The 19994-nt window shown below is 49.7% G+C and overlaps 1 protein-coding gene across 1 annotated transcript in view; it reads left to right on the plus strand.

The window, feature by feature from the left end:
• The first annotated feature begins 230 nt into the window (after positions 1-230).
• TMEM132B (transmembrane protein 132B) overlaps positions 231-19994 on the plus strand; it is a 362435-nt gene continuing 342671 nt past the window's right edge. The window contains exons 1-3 of the mRNA XM_032595352.1: positions 231-276; positions 2606-2730; positions 8855-8927. Of these exons, the coding sequence (XP_032451243.1) occupies positions 231-276; positions 2606-2730; positions 8855-8927 (244 nt within the window). The remainder of the gene's footprint in view (positions 277-2605; positions 2731-8854; positions 8928-19994) is intronic.

The following is a 19994-nucleotide window of genomic DNA, read 5'->3' on the forward strand; positions in this document are numbered from 1 at the left end:
GAAGTCCAGGAGGGTGGTCTCTGGGCTGGCAGAGCCCTTCCAGGGGCCTTGTTCCTGGATGAGCCCCGCCCCCCCCCCCCCCTCCGGTTGTACGCGGCTGGGTGGCTCCTTTCTTCTTTCCTGGGTCTGACATCGAATGGGCACAGAGATGGGACTTTCCCTTTGTTGCTGTGGGGTTGAGCAAATGCACGCGGCCTGTCCCCTTGGGGATATGGAGGCACCCGGGCGCCATGGACGGCTTCGTGGGGAGCTTGGTCCCCCCAGATCTTTCTTGGAGTGAGTGGTCTCGCAGAGTAAGAAGGCATCTCGGAGCACCTGGCCCAACCGCCCCCTGTGCAGATGGGAAAAAGGAGACCCAGACCAGGGGAGAGACTTCCTCAGGGCCACACGGGTGAATTGGTGTCAGGTCAGGCGCGTGGCTCACACAATTGTTCTTTGTAAAGAACGGCCCCCAGGGGTTTCTCACTGTGCTCAGGGGAGGCTTAGCTCTACTGGATGGGCCTTTGAGGGACTGTGGCTCCATTTAAGGAGCCCAAGGTCAGGAGAACGACAGCGGTTTGGTGATGCTCACAAAAGCAGTGAATCATCCCAGTGGTGCTGATGGGGACGGGGTGATAGAAGCGAGAGCTTCTGCAGGCGCCCCCCCCCCCCCCCGCCCCCCCGTGTTGCAGGCCCCGGCCCAGCCTTGCCTTGTGTGAACACAGTGGGAGAGACCCACCTCCCGCCAGGGAGGTGGACACTCTCACTATTCACCATTTATAGGTGAGGATATTGAGATCCAGAGATGCCAAGTAACTTGCCTGAGGCCACACAGCGTCAGATTCTAGCCCAGGTGCTGGTCTGTGCCTTACCTACCACCTGACGCAACCAGGTTCCCCTGCGCAGCCTCACACAGAGTGGTGTGGACGAGCCTCCGCGGGCCAAGCTGGGGGGTGGTGATCGAGCCCCGTCCAAGTGCCAGCCTCTGCTGGGGGCTTGCACTTCTGTCCTGCAACACATGCGTCTGTGAAGGGGAACTAAGGTTGCGAGCCGTAGGAATCAACCAGACTGGGGGGTCAACTCTGCAGGCGCCTGGGAATCCTTTATGTTTGGTGCCCTCGAGGGATTAGATGGTTCTGTTCAAGGCCGAGACTTGGGCGGAGAGACTCCCCCTCTTTTCCCTTTGGTCTCCTGCCCTGGTCCTTCCATTTCAGTGAACCTGGGAGTCTGGAACAGCTCCGTAACTAACCCCGGTCGACAGCTGTCTGTGTGTTCTGAGCCCTTCGCGGATTTTGCTTCATTGACCCTCAACAACCCCATGGGGTAAGGACTGGTACTTGTCCCATTTTACAGATGAGGAAACTGAGGCCGTGGCTTATGTGAGGTCACACAGAGGGAAGGGGGACGGATGTGAACCCACAGCGGGCCTGGTTCAGAGTCAGTGCTCTTGAAACTGTTACCTTCTGCGTGTTCCTGGCACCAGGGTTTGTGGGCGATTGATTGGATTTTGAGGCTCATGTGGGCCCAGGGGATTCAGGGATTTGGTTCTTTTTTGAGAAAATCGTTCTGGGAAGTGTTGGCAGCTCTAAAGCTGTCCCCCTCAGTCAGGAGCCCTGGGGTGTATCTGCAGGGAGGGTTTGGCGTTTTGGGTAACTGAGCCTGCGTGGAAGTCCAGTGGAGGACGACTTCTGTCGCCCTTGTGGCACGTCTGGCCTGCAGACTTCACTCGTTAGTTGCCAGCATTTAAAAAGTGGGACGTGTCAGCATCACGATCCTTCTTGGCTTCTCTCAAGAAATTGGGAGGTCTCGTCTAACCCTTGACCGCTCTGAGACTCAGTATCCCCATCTGTAAAATGGGCCCTGTCTCAGTCCACTCGGGCTGCTGTAGCCAAATACCCCAGGATGGGTGCTTTGAGAACAACAGACCTCTGTTTCTCGCAGTTCTGGAAACTGGGAAGTCCAAGATCAAGGCCCCGGCATGGCCACGTTCTGGTGAGAGCCCTCTTCTCCTCTCCCCGTGTTCTCGTGTGGTGGAAGGATGCGGGAGCCCGCGGCGGGCGCGGGGGGAGGGGGGTCTCTTCTATGAGGGCACCCACTCCACTCCTGAGGCTCCCCCATCGTGACCTCATCACCTCCCAAAGGCCCCACCTTCTGATATCACATCGGGGGTGCGGTTTCAACCTAGGAAGGCCAGATGGGCTCTTTGCTGTAACAGTCAAAGCTGTGAAGTGAAGGTTAACGGAGCCTTGGTGCTTACCATGTGGCTACTCACTTCGGATTTCCCTGGATTCTTGGGCGGCCGCCCAGGGAGAGGTTAGGGGCTCAGATGTATCCCCGGTGGGGATACTAAGGTTCAGAGGAACGCAGGGACCCGATCAAGACAATGCAGATTGTGAGTGGCAGGGCGGGGTCTCCTCCCCAATGAGCCTGACTCCTGTCTTTCCTGCCTCTACGGTGCCTTCTTATCCTGGAGTTTTCTCTCATTTCCCAATCTCTCCGGCTTAGGTACCTGCGATCTCAGGGGCTTGCATTCTAGGACAGGTTCGTGTGATGGAGAGACAGGGAGCCAGCAAAATCACAAACAGGAAAGTCCTAGCCAGTAATTTGTGCCCCTCATGTTCAACAGAAGGCTATGGGATGGGGAGTGACTGGGTGATCCAGGAAGACTTCCTGGAGGAGGTGGCAGTCATCTTGTCCAAAGACCTACGTGATCAGAAGGAGCCCACCTGGAGAAGGGTGTTCCAGGCGGGAGTGGGAATACTTGCAAGGTGGTTTGCTCAGTGCCTGGCACACAGCAGGTGCTCACGGACCACTTGTTCATTCACTCACTCGTTCATTCATTCATTCATTCATTCAGCAAACATCTGTTCCTCAGCTCTAAGCTCTGGGGACACAGCATGGAACAAAGGAGACACATTCCCCATTCCGAGGACTGTCATTCGGGTGGAGTGAGACAGTAAGAAAACAACAGACAAACAAATACATAATTTAATGGCAGGCGGTGATAGGTGCCAAGGGGAGAGACAGAGCCGCCGTTGTCCCCTTTTCTCCATCCACGCACTTGTTTTGCTACTTGAGTGCAGGATGGACCCGTGATGCCCGCTGCCTGCCAAGGGAAGGAGAGAAAAAAGCCTAGGTTCTTTGGACTTGAATTCCGACGTCCTCCCTTGCTTAAACCACCTGGGTCCACAGTCAGGCTGCTCCGAACTCCCTTCCCTGACACCTGGCTCCTTACCTGATCAATACCCTCTCCTTCCACTCCAGTCCCAAAATAGTTACATAAAGAATCAATAGAGTCCAATTTGATTTGCTGTATTTTATTACCGAGGGTGATGGAGTGTCTGGAGCCTCCTGGTGCTTCTGAGCGTGGTTGTTTTGCGGAGTTAACCTGAATTAACCCGTTGGGGGACCTAACTCATCGTGGCTGTGCTTTGGTGCCCAGAACGCAGCGCCCAGGAAGGGTGACTCAGTAAATAACGCATCTCTAACGTCTGCTCTGTGCTCGGAATGTCTCCCACCAGGGCTCCTAACGCACCGGACAAATGGACACGTAAAAATAGCGCCGTGGCTGCAGCCAGCGCTCCCGGGGCCGGCCCCGCGGGCCTGCTGCAGGGTCCTGTCGTTCCTTCCAGAACTCCGGAGCGGCAGGCTGGCTCTGCCTGGTCCCCCGGCTCTCGGATTCCGTGGCTTCCTTTGTTTGCCTGGTTCTCTTCGTGTTGTGTGCTGTCGACGTATTTATATCCTTGGCTCGGTATTTTCCCCTTCTGTGGTTGTGCCGTCCGCCGTTGCCGGTTCCCCCGGGGGAGCCGGGGGGCCAGGTTGGGGGGGCTGGGGGGCGCCCGGGCGCAGGGATGGGGGCTCTGCGGGAGATGAGGCTGGAGGGGGTGGCCGGGCGGGAGGGGACCCTGTCCTCGGGCCGAAATACGGGGCAGGGGCAGTGGAAGGGGAGGGGCCCGGTGTGCGTGGAAAATGCCATTTCGCCAAGTGAGTTTTCTGGGGTGGCGGTGACTCGGAACTTTTCCAGGCCAGCGGGGAGCCTCTGGCTGCCTTTGGGCCGTAGCTGGCCTGCAGACTCGTCTCGTTCGTTGCCAGCGTTTAAAAAGTAGCAGATGTCAGTATCCAGGTTTCTGGCTGCTTGCAAGAAATCGGGAGGTCTGGGACCCCGGTCTAGCTCCTTGAGCTCTCTGAGACTCTGTTTCCCCACGTGTAAAACAGGTCTCCATCTCCCCTCCTGCCGATTTTCTTCCTTGAAACTCCACCCCAGTCTGCTTCCCTCCTCCTTGCCTGCCTTTGCTTATTCTAACACATTTTTCTTGTGCGCCTGTGCTGCGATGGCACTGTTCTCAGAGCTGGTGACACAGCAAGGACAAGACAGACAAAGGTCCCCGTCCTCGTGGGATCAGCGCTAAGGTGGAGACAGACAAATACTGAACTAAACAAATAATCGAAATGCAGTTTCTTAAATGCTGGTGAGTGCTACAGAGAAGCACGGAACAGGGCAGCAGAGAGGGAGCGCCGGGAAGGGGTGTTTTGCAGTTTTATTTTATCTTAGTTTCTCAAATAGTTTTTCTTTATTAAGTAATCTCTACACCCAGCGTGGGGCTCGAACTCACAGCCCCGAGATCAAGAGTCTCACGCTCCATCAACAGCCAGCCAGGCGCCCCTGCAATTCTCAATAGCAGCATCTGGAAAGGTGACATTTGAGCAAAGGCCTGAGCAAGTAAGGGAGTAAGCTGTTCGGTGGGGCTTTCTTGGGGAAGGGTGTTCCGAGCAGAGGGAACAGCCAGTGCAAAGGCCCTGAGGTGCTAAGGACTGTTTCCTCTGCATGAGGAGGCAGCTGGTCCAGGTTTGACAGAAGAGGGCTGTGCTCTGACTCCCAGGAGCAGAGGCAGGGGGAGCTGAGAAAGTCTACTGCACCGGTCCGGGCTCGGATCACGAGTGGTGGCTGTAGACGAGGTCGGAAGTGGGATTGGGGTGCAGTTGGAAAGTTACGCCGCAGGACCGGCTGACTGGTAGATTCGTTCGGTAAATATTTACTGGGTGCCGACTCCATGCGTAGCACTGTTCTTGGAACTGGGGCCAAATCAGTATTTGTCAGCGATGAAAGTAACAAACAGAACTTAACATCTGTGGGTTGGGCCTTTGCCTTTTGTGAGTTCTTCCCCGACGGCCCCGGGGAAGAAGGTTGGGGTGGACGACCCCGTGTTCCTGCACGTGTGAGATGATGCACACGACTGGCGAGAACACAGTCAAGGGGATCCGAGGACGACCCTGGATGCAAAATGCTTACAGCACAGTTTTACTGAACGCTCAGTAAATGGCGGCGGTTGTTAAGAACGCCGTTAGGACAGTTGGTGGAGGTTGGATTTGACCTATGATCTATCAGACTCACTTTGGTGTTCATCTTTCCTGCTGGAACCAGCAATATTAAAAGAAAAAAAAGTTTCCGTGCTCACGACGTGATTCTTCTGGCACCGTTTATTGTCCGTGGCCAGTATGGGTATACTCGCTTTACCTGGTGATGTGTAGGTGAAACGTGTGTCAGTCAAATTCTGTCTTCTTCATCAACGTCCACTGCAGTTTGGAGATGTGTTGAAGCTCGATCCGACCCCGGGCTGGCTTTGGCTCCTGACAGGTTGCTGGCTGGTTTCTGCAGCCCTTAAAGCGGCATCACCAAACTATGGCCCGTGGGCTAAATCTGGCCCTCCACTTGTGTTTGTAAATAAAGTTTTATTACAACAGGGCTACGTCCATTTGTTTACCTACTGCTCGTGGCTGCTTTCTCACGACAGTGAGAATTGAGTACTGTCAGAGATCATCTTGCCTGCAAAGCTGAAATAAACGATGCACCACCTATTCCTTTTGCAGACAAAGCTTGCCTTAAATGAAGGTCAAGCAGGGAACGCTCCGCAAGTGTGTGTTAATAGCACACATTTGTGGTCAAGAACAAGTATCCCTTCGTAATGTCAGGAAAATTGTCCAGCTCATCTGAACGACAAGAGTTGTGGGTATGGTATCTCTTGGTTGAAAAAAACAACACAAAACATATTGATTGAAAATTGCCATCAATTCAGTAATGCTTTTGAACGAGTGGGTTTGGGTAATTACAGTAGCATTTATGTAACATTTTAAAAATAGTAGCACATGTGTGTGCAAGATATTTTTACTCTGTAGGCAAAGCTGGGTGGCTTACAGCTCAGGAGACCCTTGTAGGGATGCTGTTGGAGATAACCAGGATTAAAGGAGCCCACTGGTTAATTATTTTATACTTGGAATGGTGCTGATTAGTGGATCTCTTTTATGGCCTTGTGTTTTTTCTTTTTGGGTTGTAAAAAAAAAAATTTTTTTTTAACGTTTATTCATTTTTTGAGAGGCAGACAGGGAGTGAGTGGGGGAGGGGCAGAGAGAGAGAGAGGGAGACATAGAATCCGATGCAAGCTCTAGGCTCTGAACTGATGGCACAGAGCCCGACGCGGGGCTCGAACTCACGGACCGCGAGATCATGACCTGAGCCGAAGTCAGAAGTTCGTCTTTAAAACAGTCCAAAAGGGGGCTCCTGGATGGCTCAGTCGGTTGGGCGTCCGGCTTCGGCTCAGGTCATGATCTCACGGTCTGTGAATTTGAGCCCCGTGTCGGGCTCTGTGCTGACAGCTCAGAGCCCGGAGCCTGCTTCCGATTCTGTGTCTCCCTCTCTCTCTATCCCTCCCACACTCACGCTCCGTTTCTCTCTGTCTCTCAAAAATAAATAAACGTTAAAAAAAATTAAAACAAAAAGATGAACATAACCTTCTGTATATTTACTTGTGACACTCAGGTCCGTGATGCATGAAGTTTTCAATGCTAAGATTTTGAGTTCACTTACAGAGATGAATGTGCCAAATGCAGCGTGCATGTCCCTATAGTCATCTGGATTCTTATCATCGCAAGGGACAAAACTGGGCATTTGCTGGACTCTGGAGCTAGGAAGTTCAAGGAAGCAACGCCTTCAGGCGTGGCTAGATCCAGGTGCTTAACGCTCCCAATGAGTGAGCGCTTCTGCTCTCTCACTCTGTCTCTTGGTTCTCTTTCCCTCTGTGTTCATTTAATTCTCAGACAGCCTTTCTCCACCTGATGGCAAATCTGGCCACCGTCAGCCCCAGGCTTTCCTCCAAAATCACTTGTCTCTTCTCTCATTGTACCAGCAAGGACCCCTGGACTCACTTGCATCACGTACAGAGCCCTCACCCAGGGACTGTGACTGTGGATGGAATCCTTTATGTGATTAGCCACACTTAAGGCAGAAGCTCGTCTCTGGAGTTGGAATTGGAAGCACGTTGCCAGAGAGAGACAGGAGATGATTTCCCCAAGGAGAATCCCGGTGCTCCCACCAGGAAGAAAAGGAGTTGCCTCGGCAGCCTACCAAGCAAGGGAGGTGGGGAGAAGCCTCCCAGGCCGGGAGAGCCCTCACCTGTGGGCTGAGACCTCTGGTGCCTGTCCCGCAGGGAGCCGAACACTCCCTGCCATCCTTGTGCGTGCCCTTGGCCGCCGCTGGAACCGCTGGGCTGCGTCCTTGTGATTTCAGGCCGGTGATTTCACACGTCTTCCGGTTGCTTTGATCGAAAACACGGAACATTTGGGATGCGCTCTGCGCGTAGCTCTGAAGAGAGAAGCTGGCCTTTGACCCAGCCATCCCACTTCTGGGCCACCTGTGGTTTTCGAAGTGAGAGCACCACTGTACAAGGTTGTAGGTTCAGGGGCGTTTATAGCAGCATCTTCGCTAGCGGCAAAAAAGAGAACCGAGCGGCCCGACTGCCCCATCGGTAAAGTAGCTCTTGACCGCGTGGTATTTCCACGCGCACGACCGTGTAACTGTTAAAGAGAGCAGCTTGGACGTATATTCTCTTCCCCTGGAAGGATGACGTGGGCTCGCTGAGAGAGAAGAGTGAGTTGTGTGGTAACTTACGCTGTGCGATGCAGTTTCAATAACAACCGTGAACTTGGGGCGCCTGGGGGGCTCGGTCGGTTTGGCGTCCGACTTTGGCTCGGGTCACAATCTCGTGGCTCGTGAGTTTGAGCCCCGCGTCGGGCTCTGTGCTGACAGCTCGGAGCCTGGAGCCTGCTTGGGATTCTGTGTCTCCCTCTCTCTCTGCCCCTCCCCGCTCTCTCTCTCTCTCTCTCTCTCTCTCTCAAAAATAAAAAGAAACATTAAAACAACAACAACAATGAACGAAAAGTCCCCATGTAGAAAGCACTTACGTGGTGCTTTCTACGTGCCAGTCACAACTTTAAGTAATTTGCGTGTGTCAGCTCACCTAATACTTACGAGTCTGGGTGTGTGGGTGTTATTACTATACCCCTTTTAAAGAAGGGAACATCGAGACACTGAGAGGTTAACCAGAGTTACATGACCTGAATGAAGGAGTGAAGGGGGTGGGGTGGTGGGTGGTGGGAAAGGAGGGGGCAGGAAAGGCAGGACATCTGGAATGTTCGAGGTATTTTAGCCACACCAATGCAGAGTTTTATGTAGAGAGCGCCACTCTTTCCTGTAGGGTTTCTGGGGCCCTGTTGGGGCTGGTGAGAGTGCCTTAGTGGGGATCCTCTGAATTTGCTCTGGGCTTTTCTGGTGCCGGGGGCTGTGGTGCATGGCACTCGGGTCACCCGGGACGGAAGCTGCTTTGTGGCTCACTGGGGGAAGGGAATCCTGGCTGTGTGGTGTGATGGGCGTCTGTGGAGAATGGGTTCATCACTGAGTAGCACACCCTTACGTGGTGGTGGCTGAAAAGTAGGAGATTGTTTCTGTCCCAAATCAGATTCTGGTGCTCTGTACTTCAGGAAGGTAGGTTGGCTCTGTTCCGTGGAGTCCTCATGGGCCTTTGCTCCCTTCTGCCATTTCCAGTTTGTGGTCTTTGTCCTCATGGCCCAAGATGGCAGCTGTGGGTACAGCAGTTTCGTCTCCATTCCAGGCACGAGTATGGGGGTGCAGACAAACAGAGGGTAAAGGATCAGTTGTCTTTTGTGGAAGAGTCCTGGTCGTCCCACGATGCCTCCGCTTGTGTCCCATTGGCTGTGACTAAATCACATGGCCCCATCTCGCTGCGAGAGAATCTGGGAAGTCTTCATTTTAGATCGCCAAAAATCAAGAGTTCTGTTACTGTGGAAGGACAGAATGGATGCCAGGGGAATAATTAGTAGTTGGTGATAAATACCTTAGCAGGGATAACACAGTGTTTGGAGAGAAGGCATGAACCATCAGGATCCTTTATAATCGTGTGTGTGTGTGTGTGTGTGTGTGTGTGTGTGTGTGTGAGAGAGAGAGAGAGAGAGAGAGAGAGAGAGAGAGAGAGAGAGAGAGATTGATTTTATTCTGCCTCTCAAGGGGGGGCCTGGGAGACATAGTTTTTCTGGGTGCCAGGAGGAAAAGACAGCAGTTTGATGCGTGTGTAACACCATCTCTGTCAAAGATATAAATATGGCTTGAAGAAATATTACGGATGAATCTGAAGTGTCTTTTGAACAATTTCATATCCTCCCCAAAGGTGACCATCCATATCAGTTTGCTGTGTATTTTTCCTGTAGGAAACACACACACACACACACACACACACACACACACACACACACACACTTAAATGTTTATTTATTTAGAGAGAGAGAGGGAGAAACAATACACACGTGTGGGGGAGGGGCAGAGAGAGATGGGAGAGAATCCCAAGCAGAGCCCCGACGTGGCTCAATCCCACGAACTGTGAGCTGAAATCAAGAGTCAGATTCACAACCGACCGAGCTACCCAGGCACCCCAGAAATAAATATGGTATAACATAGTTTTAAGTTTGTTTTAAAAACATACCTCTGGGGCGCCTGGGTGGCTCAGTCGGTTAAGCATCCAACTTTGGCTCGGGTCGTGATCTCGCGGTTTGTGAGTTCGAGCCCCACATCAGGCTGTCTGCTATCAGCACGGAGCCCGCTTCAGATCCTCTGTCTCCCTCTCTCTCTCTGCCCCTGCCCCCTCCCAAAATAAATAAACATTAAAAAAATTTGAAAACATCTACTTCTTTGTCTCTTCCCCAATTTTTTTGGATTGTTGCATAGTAGTCCATGGTATGGAAATATCAAGGAGTATTTGGTGATTTCCCGCTGCCTCATGAAATGGGGATTCTCCAAACACAGAAAAGGGGGCCAGCAAGTAGGCGTTCACCCACCAGGAACACTGTGCAGTGATCAGCACCCAATCAGGATCTGCAGACATTCAGACAAAGCCAGGGTGGGACTGGGGGAGAGCAGACGAAAGAGCTGACACCTGAGGAAGTGGAGTTAACACAGCAATGGGGACGGTGGGGGACTGGTTGTTGGAGACCCGCCGAAGCTTCCCAGCGTCCTGTTCCCGGTGGCTCCCACTGTGGGTGATTCCCGAGGACTTGGAATGCCAGCCCATCTACTCACGGCATTTCTCCAGGTCCTGGGAGCTTCAGTCTCCGAAGAGGGACGTCCTCCCGTTCTCTGGTGTCTGCCTCTGCGGCCCGTGATGCAGACCCATTTGTCTGTAATGGGAAAGGCTCTTGAGAAAGCCCCATGGATTTATGATGAGATTTTTATTTCCTTACGGTATCTTCTTCTCCTTCCACCCACCACCCCCTACGCCCAGGCCGTTGAAGTGTTTTTCTCTTAAGTTTATGGGCTGAGCTGTTGGGAGGGTCTGCGTGTTTCAGGAGGAAAGGTATCGGGGGAGGAGGTGTCAGCCTTGCTGTTCGCACCAGCCTCACTCACGCAGGCTCTGAAGTGGCCTCGTCTTCCCACTGGACCAATTTGCCTGTCAGCTCAGATCGTTTTGGGAGGGCGACTGCATTCTGTTTCTCTGTCACCGTGGCATGGAGACACCGTGAGGGAGGAAGGTGCCGGGACTCTTTTCCCAATATTTCCCGTCCCTCGAGGGTCCCTCCCTCCTCTCGTTCGGCATCTTGCTTTGTGAGTTTTTAATACGTGTTCGAATCAGGGGGTGGACGTGTATCACGTCTCTCACTGCTTAGTTACGTACTGTTTGCGGCTTCCCCAGCTGCTTTCTTCTTGCTAACCGCTTCAAAGTACCTCACTGAAACGTAGGGCATGAGCTCAGGCAGACTCACTGCCTGGGTTTGAATCCCAGCCCCGCCACTTGATAGCTCTGTGACCTTGGGTTGGTTGCTTAGCCTCTCTGTGCTATATAACATTCTCTTCCGTGAAAGGAGGCAGGGGCTCCTACTCCTTATGTTGCTGTGAAGACGAAGAGAGATGTTGCATAAGAACTCAACACAGTGCTTGAATTCCCAGGATTCCTTAACGAATGTTCGCACGGCTTTACTTGTCTCTCCATTTACTGAATGTTTAATTGAACACCTACTATGTGCTCTGGTGCTCCTTTTTGTGGTTTGGCTCATCTCTGCTCCGACGTCATTTCATCTCCGAATCCTGTCGCGTGAGAGTGGTGGTCTGCTATCTTCGCCTTCCTCGGAGAGTAACACCCATCTTTTTAAAATTTATTTTTAAAAATTAAGATGTAATTGGCAAACAATATTATATTAGTTTCAGGTGTACAGCATAGCGATTCCTTATTTATATACATCATGAAACGATCGCCATGACCGCTGCAGTTACCATCTGTCACCGTGCAAAGTTTTCACAACATTATCGACTGTCTTCTCTATGCTGTGTATGGTGTCCATGTGTCTTATTTATTTTATAACCAGGGGATTGTACCTCGTACTGCCCTTCACCTATTTTGTCCACCCTCTGTCCCTCTCCCCTCTGGCCACCATCAGTTTGTTCTCTGTATCTGTGAGCCTGTTTCTGTTTTGTTTGTTTGTTTCCTTTTTTTAGATTCCACGTAGAAGTGAAGATTCCGCAGATGGGTGAAATCGTATGGTGTTGGTCTTTGACTTATTTCACTTAGCATAGTACCTCTTAGCCCCACCCATGTTGTTGTAAGTGGTAAGATTTCACTCTGATTGTCGAGTAATATTCCAGTGTGTGTGTGTGTGTGTGTGTGTGTGTGTGTGTGTGCGTGCATACCACATCCATCTATTCATCTATCAATGGACCCTTAAGTTGCTTCCACACCTTGGCTATCGTAAATAATGCTACATTGAGCGTAGGGGCGCATATATATCTTTTCCAATTAGTGTTTTTGTTTTCTTTGGATAAATACCCAGAAGTGGGATTGCTGGATCATATAGTATTTCTATTTTTAATTTTCAGAGGACCCTCTGTACTGTTTCTAGCAGTGGCCTCCACCCATTTACATTACAGCCAGCCGTGCATGGGGGTTTCCTTTCCTCCACGTCCTCGCCAACATGTCATTATTTCTTGTCTTTCTGATAGTAGCCATGCTGACAGGTGGGAGTTGATATCTCATTGTGGTTTTTACTTGAATTTATTTGATGACGAATGGTGTTGAGCATCTTCTTGTGTGTCTACTGGCCATCTGTATGTCTTCTTTGGAGAAACATCGATTCAGGTCCTCTGCCCAGTTTGAAATCGGATCTTTGGTTTTTTGATACCGAGTGGTAGGAGTTCTTTATATGTTCTGGATGTTAACCCCTTATCGTATATGTCATTTGCAAATATCTTATCTCATCCAGTAGATTGCCATTTCACGTTGTTGGTGGTTTCCTTTGCTGTGCAGAGGCTTTGTATATTGGTGTAACCTCAGGAGTTTATTTTTGCTTTAGTTATCCGTGCCTGAGGAGACAGATCTAAAAAATCATTGCTAAGACCAGTACCAAAGAGCTTACCTCCTATGTTTTCTTCCAGGATGTTTAATGGTGTCAGGTCGTATCTTTAAGTCTTTAATCCACGTTGAATATCCTTGATGTAAGGAAGTGGTCCACTTTCATTCAGGTGCATGTAGCTGTCTAGTTTTACAACACCATTTATGGAAGGGACTGTCTTTTCCCCATTGTATAGTCTTGCCTCCTTTGCTATAGATTAAGTGACCGTATAAGTGTGGGTTTATTTCTGGGATCTCTGCTCTGTTCCACTGATCTATGTGTCTGTTTTGGGGCCAGTTCCGTACTGTTTTGATTACTATAATTTTGAAGCATAGCGTGAACTCTGGGAACATGATACCCCCGACTTTGTTCTAATTTCTCAAGATTGCTTTGGTTATTTGGGGTCTTTAGAGGTTCCATACAAATTTTAGCATTATTTGTTCTAGTTCTATGAAAAATACCAGTGGTATTTTGATAGAGATTGCCTTGAATCTGTAGGTTGCTTTGGGTACTATGGACATTTTGACACTATTTATTCTTTTTTTTTTAAAATTTTTAACGTTTATTTATTACTGAGAGACAGAGAGAGACAGAGCATGAGCATGGGAGGGGCAGAGAGAAGAGGAGACACGGAATCTGAAGCAGGCTCCAGGCTCCGAGCTGTCAGCACAGAGCCCAACGCGGGGCTCGAACTCTCAAACAGCTAGATCATGACCTGAGCCGAAGTTGGACGCTTAACCGACTGAGCCACCCAGGCGCCCTGACGCTATTTATTCTTCTAAATCACGAGCACAGTGTATCTTTCTGTTTATTTGTGTTGTCTTCGATTTCTTTCATCAATGTCATATCTAGTTTTCAGAGCACAGGTCTGTCACCTCCTTGGTTAAATTTATTCCTAGATGTTTTATTCTTTTTGATGCAGTTGTAAATTTTATCTTAAAATTTCTCTTTCTGACAGTTCACTCTTTGTGTGTAGAAACACAACACATTTCTGTATACTAAGTTTGTATCTTGCAACTTTATTGAATTCACACCTATTCTAATCGTTGTTCGGTGGGGTCTTTTGGGTTTCCTATTTATTGTACCATGTCATCTGCAGATAGTGGCAGTTTATTTCTTCCTTTCCAATTTGGATCCCTTTTATTTCTTTTTCTTGCCTAATTGCTGTGGCGCGGACTTCTACGACTATGTTGAGTGAAAGTGGGAGGAGTGGAGATCCTTGTCTTGTTCCAGATTTTATAGGAAAAATGTTCAGCTTTTCACTGTTGAGTAAGATGTTAGCTCTGGGTTTGTCATATATGGCCTCTATTATGTCGAGGTATGTGTGTTTCCTCTGCACTGAGTTTGTTGAGAGTTTTATCACAAATAGATGTTGAATGTTGTCAGATGCTTTTTCTGCATCTGTTGAGATGATCATATGATTTTTTAAAATGTTTTATTTATTTTTGAGAGAGTACAAGTGGGGGAGGGGCAGTGAGAGGGGGACAGAGGATCTGAAGTGGGCTTTGTGCTAACAGCAGCTAGCCCGATGTGGGACTAGAACTCACAAACCACGAGATCATGACCTGAGCCAAAGTCGTCGCCGCTCAACTGACTGAGCCACCCAGGTACCCCTAATCATATGATTTTTATCCTTTGTTTTGTTAATGTGGTGTATTATATGTTGATTGATTTGCAGATGTTAAACCAACCTCATATCCCTGCAATATATCCCAGTTGATCATGGTGTATGATCTTTTTAATGTCTTGTTGAATTTGGTTTGCTAATACTTTGGTGAGGATTTTTGCATCTATGTTCATTGGAGATACTGACCTGTATTTTTCTTTCTTTCTTTCTTTCTTTCTTTCTTTCTTTCTTTCTTTCTTTCTTTCTTTCTTTGTAGTGTCTTTGTCTGGTTTTAGTATCAGGGTAATGCTAGCCTTGTAGAACGAATCTGGAAGCATTCATATGTTTTCAATTTTGTTTAGAGTAACTTGAGAAGGATAGGTATTAACTATTCTTTAAATGTTTGGTAGACTGGAAAACCAATCAAGACAAACCCAAAGCAGAAACAGACCCGTAAATACAGGGAACAAACTGATAGTTGCTAGAGGGGAGGAGGGCTGGGGGGATGAGCAAAATGGGTGAGGGGAAGTGGCAGGTACAGACTCCTGGCTGTGGAATGAATAAGTCACAGGGATGAAAGGTACAACATAGGAAATAGAGTTAATAGTATCGTGATAGCATTGTATGGTGACAGATGGTTACTCTTGTGAGTATAGCATAATGTATAGACGTGTTGAATTTCTAGGTTGTGCAACCTGAAGCTAATGTCACACTGTGCCAACTGTATTTCAATAAAAATAAGTAAGTAAGTAATATTTGGTAGAATTTACCTGTGAAGCTATCTTGTCCTGGACTTCTGTTTGTTTGGAGTTTTGTTTTTTTAAATTAAATTAAATAATTAAATTAAATTAAATTTAACTTAATTTAACTCAGTTCAATTCATTTTTATTTTATTTTATTTTATTTTATTTTATTTTATTTTATTTTAATTGTCTTTTTTAATGTTTATTTATTTTTGAGAGAGAGTATGAACATGAGTGGGAGAGGTGCAGAGAGAGAGGGGGACAGAGGACAGAAGCGGGCTCTGTGCTGAGAGCAGAGAGCCCGATGCGGGACCTGAACTCAAGAACCGTGAGATCGTGACCTGAGCTGAAGTTGGATGTTTAACTGATTGAGGCACCCATGTGCCCCACGGGGAGTTTTATTTTAATTGCCGATTTAATTTCATTGCTAGTAATCAGTCTGTTAAGATTTTCTATTTCTGTACATGACTTAATCTCGGAAGATTGTATGCTTTTGAGGAATGTTTCCATTTTTCTAGGTTGTCCAGTTTGTTAGAACACCCTGGTTTTCATTTGGGAAAAACTATGGCTTCCCTGCTTTGAGGCCATGTGGTTTGGATCCTGCCAATTTCCTCCTCCTCCTTCAGGGGCTGGCTTCTGACTTTCTGACCCATCAGAGCATCTCAGCAAGGCCTTATGGATTGGATCACGCTTGGGCACATGACCCAAGCTGGGCCAATGAGGGCTGGCCTTGGGATGTTTGTTGCAAACATCGGGTAAGAGGTCCTTCTTTTCTGCTGCAGTTGCTAAGCTCGTAGGAGGTGAGCCTGGCGGTATCGGTTAGTATTGCTGTGTAACAAATTATCGTAAACTCATGGTTCAAAACAATACACTTTTATTATTGGTTAGGGACCTGTGCGTGGGGTCTCTTCTGCCTCCAGATCTGTCGCAAGGCTGCAGGTAAGTTGTTAGCCAGGGCTGGGGTCTCATCTGAACGCTTGCCTGGGGCGGGGGCAGTGTCCTGTTTCCATGTTCACATGGTTGTTGGCAGGATTCACTTTTTGTGGGTTCTTGGACCCTGGTCCTCAGTTCCTTGCCACGTGGCCCTCTCTCCATATGGCAGTTTGCTTTATCAAAGCCACTACATGACCATCTCTTGAAGCCTAATCATGGAAGTATTCTATCGGTCAGAAGGCATTTACTCAAGGGGAGAGGACTGTACAAAGCTGTGCATGCCAGCAGGCCGTCTTAGAAGCTACCGACTGTTCTGGATCTGCGTGGGAATGAGGCGCCACGGGGCAAAGATGAAACCGAGAGACAGAGCAGGAAGCTTTCCTGGGGGCCATAGCCGAGTGCCTAGAAGTAGCTATTTCTGAGATGAGCTTGATCTTGAACTTCCCCGGTACGTGACCCAGGGTACTTTTTTTCCCCTTAAGCTACTTTGAGTCGGGTTTTTCTCGCTTCCAACCGGAAGCGTCCCAACGGAAGTCCCGCGGAGGCTTCTCCGATTCCCTTGCCTGGCAGTGACCGTCCTCCTTGGAAAGCCTTTGGCATTCTGTGTGCTCTAGAAAGTCTGCACATACCTCACCTCCCCCTCCAGACTGAGCTCATCGAGGACAGAGTTGTATGGATACATATTTTTTTTAAACCTTCCTTCCTTGCTTTCCTTACAGTGCCTAGAATGCCGTCAGACACAGTAGATGCCATCTGCCAGTAATTACTGGTATGAGAGGTTCTTCCTTGTGCCTCCGTCTCCCCCTCCCCTTGCCAATCAAAAGTGTTTCAAAAATGATCTCAATCTCCTGCACCTGGCGTAGGGTTGGAACGCTGAATGTCAAAGACGAAAACGTCGATGCCACCCACGAGAGGTAGCACACAGCTGCGCACAGAAATCTTAGCCGAAGGGTGCATTCCACAACGTTGGGTGGGGTCATCCTAACAGAAACGACGGGTCACAAGCGACAGACCTGATGGGAGGTGGTGCTGGCCTAATTTCCTTAACATTCTCGATTTTAATCCAATACTTCTATGACAGCCCTGCCCTTTGGAAGCATTTGCTGAGACCAACATATTTCTCTTTGGTGACAGGGCTTTATAGTTTTTTTCTAGGCTTAGTGGAGTTTTGTTGCTTCTCCGGAACTTATGATCTCTCGGACGCCAATATGTACCGAAAAAAAAAAAAAAAAGTTTTCTCCACGAAGCCACTTTAAAACGCTTTTCATTAATGCATTCAGTCGCCTGCAATGACCTAGCCTCCGAAGTCACTTGGGGTGACTTCACTGCATTTTATTCATCAGATGTCAGCCCATAATCAAGGGAAGGGGAATTTGACTCCCTCTCTTGATCAGAGAAGTGTCAAAGAATTTGCAGACATGTTTTCAAGGTCCTCTGACCAAGGACAGGGTGGAGGGGGTGGGGAGGGAGGAGCTTCTTGGCTCCTGGATTCGTCAGGAAGGCTGTGAATGCTGGTGAAGGATGGCCGACCCCCCAGCTGGCAGGTGGGGGTCTCGTGGGCCTGGTTCACTTTCCCTTTAGTTTCTTCCAAATGTAGTGATGTCCTTCCTACTTGTCTTCCTCAGGGGCACCGGATGCCCCAGGCCCTTTTCTGGTGCCTGGCCTTGGGGCCCTGTGGCTTTTTAAAGAAGTGATTTATTTTGAGAGAGAGAGAGAATCTCAAGCAGACTTTGCACACAGAGCCTGACACAGGGCTTGAACCCACGAACCGTGAGGTCATGACTTGAGCCGAAACCAAGAGTTGGATGTTCGACCGACTGGGCCACCCAGGTGCCCCAGGGCCCAAGGATTTAAAAAAATTTTTTTTGATGTTTATTTTTGAGAGAGAGAGAGAGACTGAGTGTGAGTGGGGGAGGGGCGCGCGCACACACACACACACACACACACACACACACACACACACAATCTGAAGCAGGCTCCGGGCTCTGAGCTGTCAGCACAGAGCCTGATGCGGGACTTGAACCGACAAACCGTGAGATCACGATCTGAGCCAAAGTCGGACGTTCAGCTGATGGAACCACCCAGGCGCCCCTGGGGCCCTATGGTTTAAACGTGGCCTGTCACGCAGTCCGGCCTGACTCCTGGACAGCAGGTTCGACGTGGGCTCCTCCTGGCATCGGGTCCTGCCACTGGCCTTGGTACCCAGATACTCCTTCCCCACAGCCCCCGCCTCCGTATATTTGCTCCTTTACTCCCTTGAAAAGGGTCATCGCGGGGAGTCAGCATTCCAGGACAGCGGCAGTGGCTGCCTCCATCCATGTGAGATGTGAGACACTGGAATTAGACTATTAATTTCACCCGGGGCTTGGGCACATTGCTTCTGCGCTGGCTTCTTCCTCCCGTGTCTCTTCTGGAAGCTCCTGGGGAGGTCAGTGGGAAGTTTTAGAGTTTCTGTGACCTGCTGGGTTCTCTGTGTCCGCGAGCCCCTCTCCTGATGCGCACAGGTGGAGGGAACCTTGGCCACCTCCTAATGCAGCGGTTGACAACCAGCACCTGTCTCGTGGCCGTATCCTGCCCAGGGGCAGACCCGTTTGGCCAGCGCAGTGCCGTGATAATTTTCGAGTTCATATTCCAGAGGTATAGAAGATTTAGTGTTATAATTTGGGTGTGTGGCTTCTTCTTGAAGAGCCGCGGGGCTGGGACCACTGGTTTGCAACGACGTGATCTCTAGTTTATGCGTAAGATAGTCAGTGAGCGCCCACTATGTGCCCGGCGCTGTCGTAGGGACTGAGTTTGTAGCCCTTCCTGTCAAGGGGCTTACAACATTCCATCTAGAACGTGTTGCCTGTCCAGCCCTCCGGACCAGCGCTGTCCAACTTTCTATGGCCACGGGGACGTTTGCTATGTGTGTTCTTCACTGGGGTAGCCACTAGCCACAGGCTACTGTGGAGCATCTGAGATGTGGCCAGCGAAACTAAGGATCTGAACTTACGATTCCAATTCATTTTGATTCACACATATTTAATTTTTTAAAAGTTTTTGTTTATTTTGAGGGAGAGAGCAAGTGGGGGAGGGTGAGAGAGAGAGAGAGGGAGGGAGAATCCCAAGCAGGCTCCGTACCGCCCGCGCAGAGCCCGATGCGGGGCTCGAACTCATGAACTGTGACATCGTGGGCTGAGCCGAAATCAAGAGTCTGGTGCTGAACCGGTTGACTGAGCCAGCCGGGTGCCCCTGATTCATGTTTGTTTGTTTGTTTATTTCATTTATTATTATTATTTTTAATGTTTATTTATTTTTGACAGAGTGAGAGACAGAGCATGAGCGGGGGAGGGAAGAGAGAGAGAGAGAGAGAGAGAGAGAGAGAGAGAGAGACAGAACCTGAAGCAGGCTCCAGGCTCCGAGCTGTCAGCACAGAGCCCGACGCGGGGCTCGAACTCATGGACCGCGAGATCATGACCTGAGCCGAAGTCGGATGTTCAACAGACTGAGCCACCCAGGTGCCCCCATGTATATTGAAATATAAGTTTCAGCTTATATTTGCAGCCACAGCCACAAGTGGCTACTAGCTGAAGTGTTGGACAGGGGAGATCAAGATACGTGAATCTGCATCTCCCATGGACCAGCTAAGCCAATGCCCTCATTGAACAGCTGGGGAAACTGAGGTATGTGCATTGTGCAGACCCAGGACTGGAACTCCTTGATGGCTCACCTGGGATGTCCAGTGTAACCAATGTCAGCGAGGGAGCAAATGGGCCGAGGTGACGTTAGATGTGGCTGGAGAGATGGACAGGGCTCGGGTTATGCAGGGCCTCGCAGACCGAGGGAAGGAATTTGGATTAAAACAAACCTATGGGGCGCCTGGGTGGCTCGGTCGGTTGAGCGTCTGACTTCGGCTCAGGTCGTGATCTCGCGGTCTCGTGGGTTCAAGCCCCGCGTCGGGCTCTGCGCTGGCAGTGTGGAGCCTGCTTGGGATTCTCTCTCTTCTTCCTCTCTCTCTCTCTCTCTCTCTCTGC

Source organism: Lynx canadensis, chromosome D3, assembly GCF_007474595.2.
Source record: "Lynx canadensis isolate LIC74 chromosome D3, mLynCan4.pri.v2, whole genome shotgun sequence".
NCBI classification, from domain to species: Eukaryota; Metazoa; Chordata; class Mammalia; order Carnivora; family Felidae; genus Lynx; species Lynx canadensis.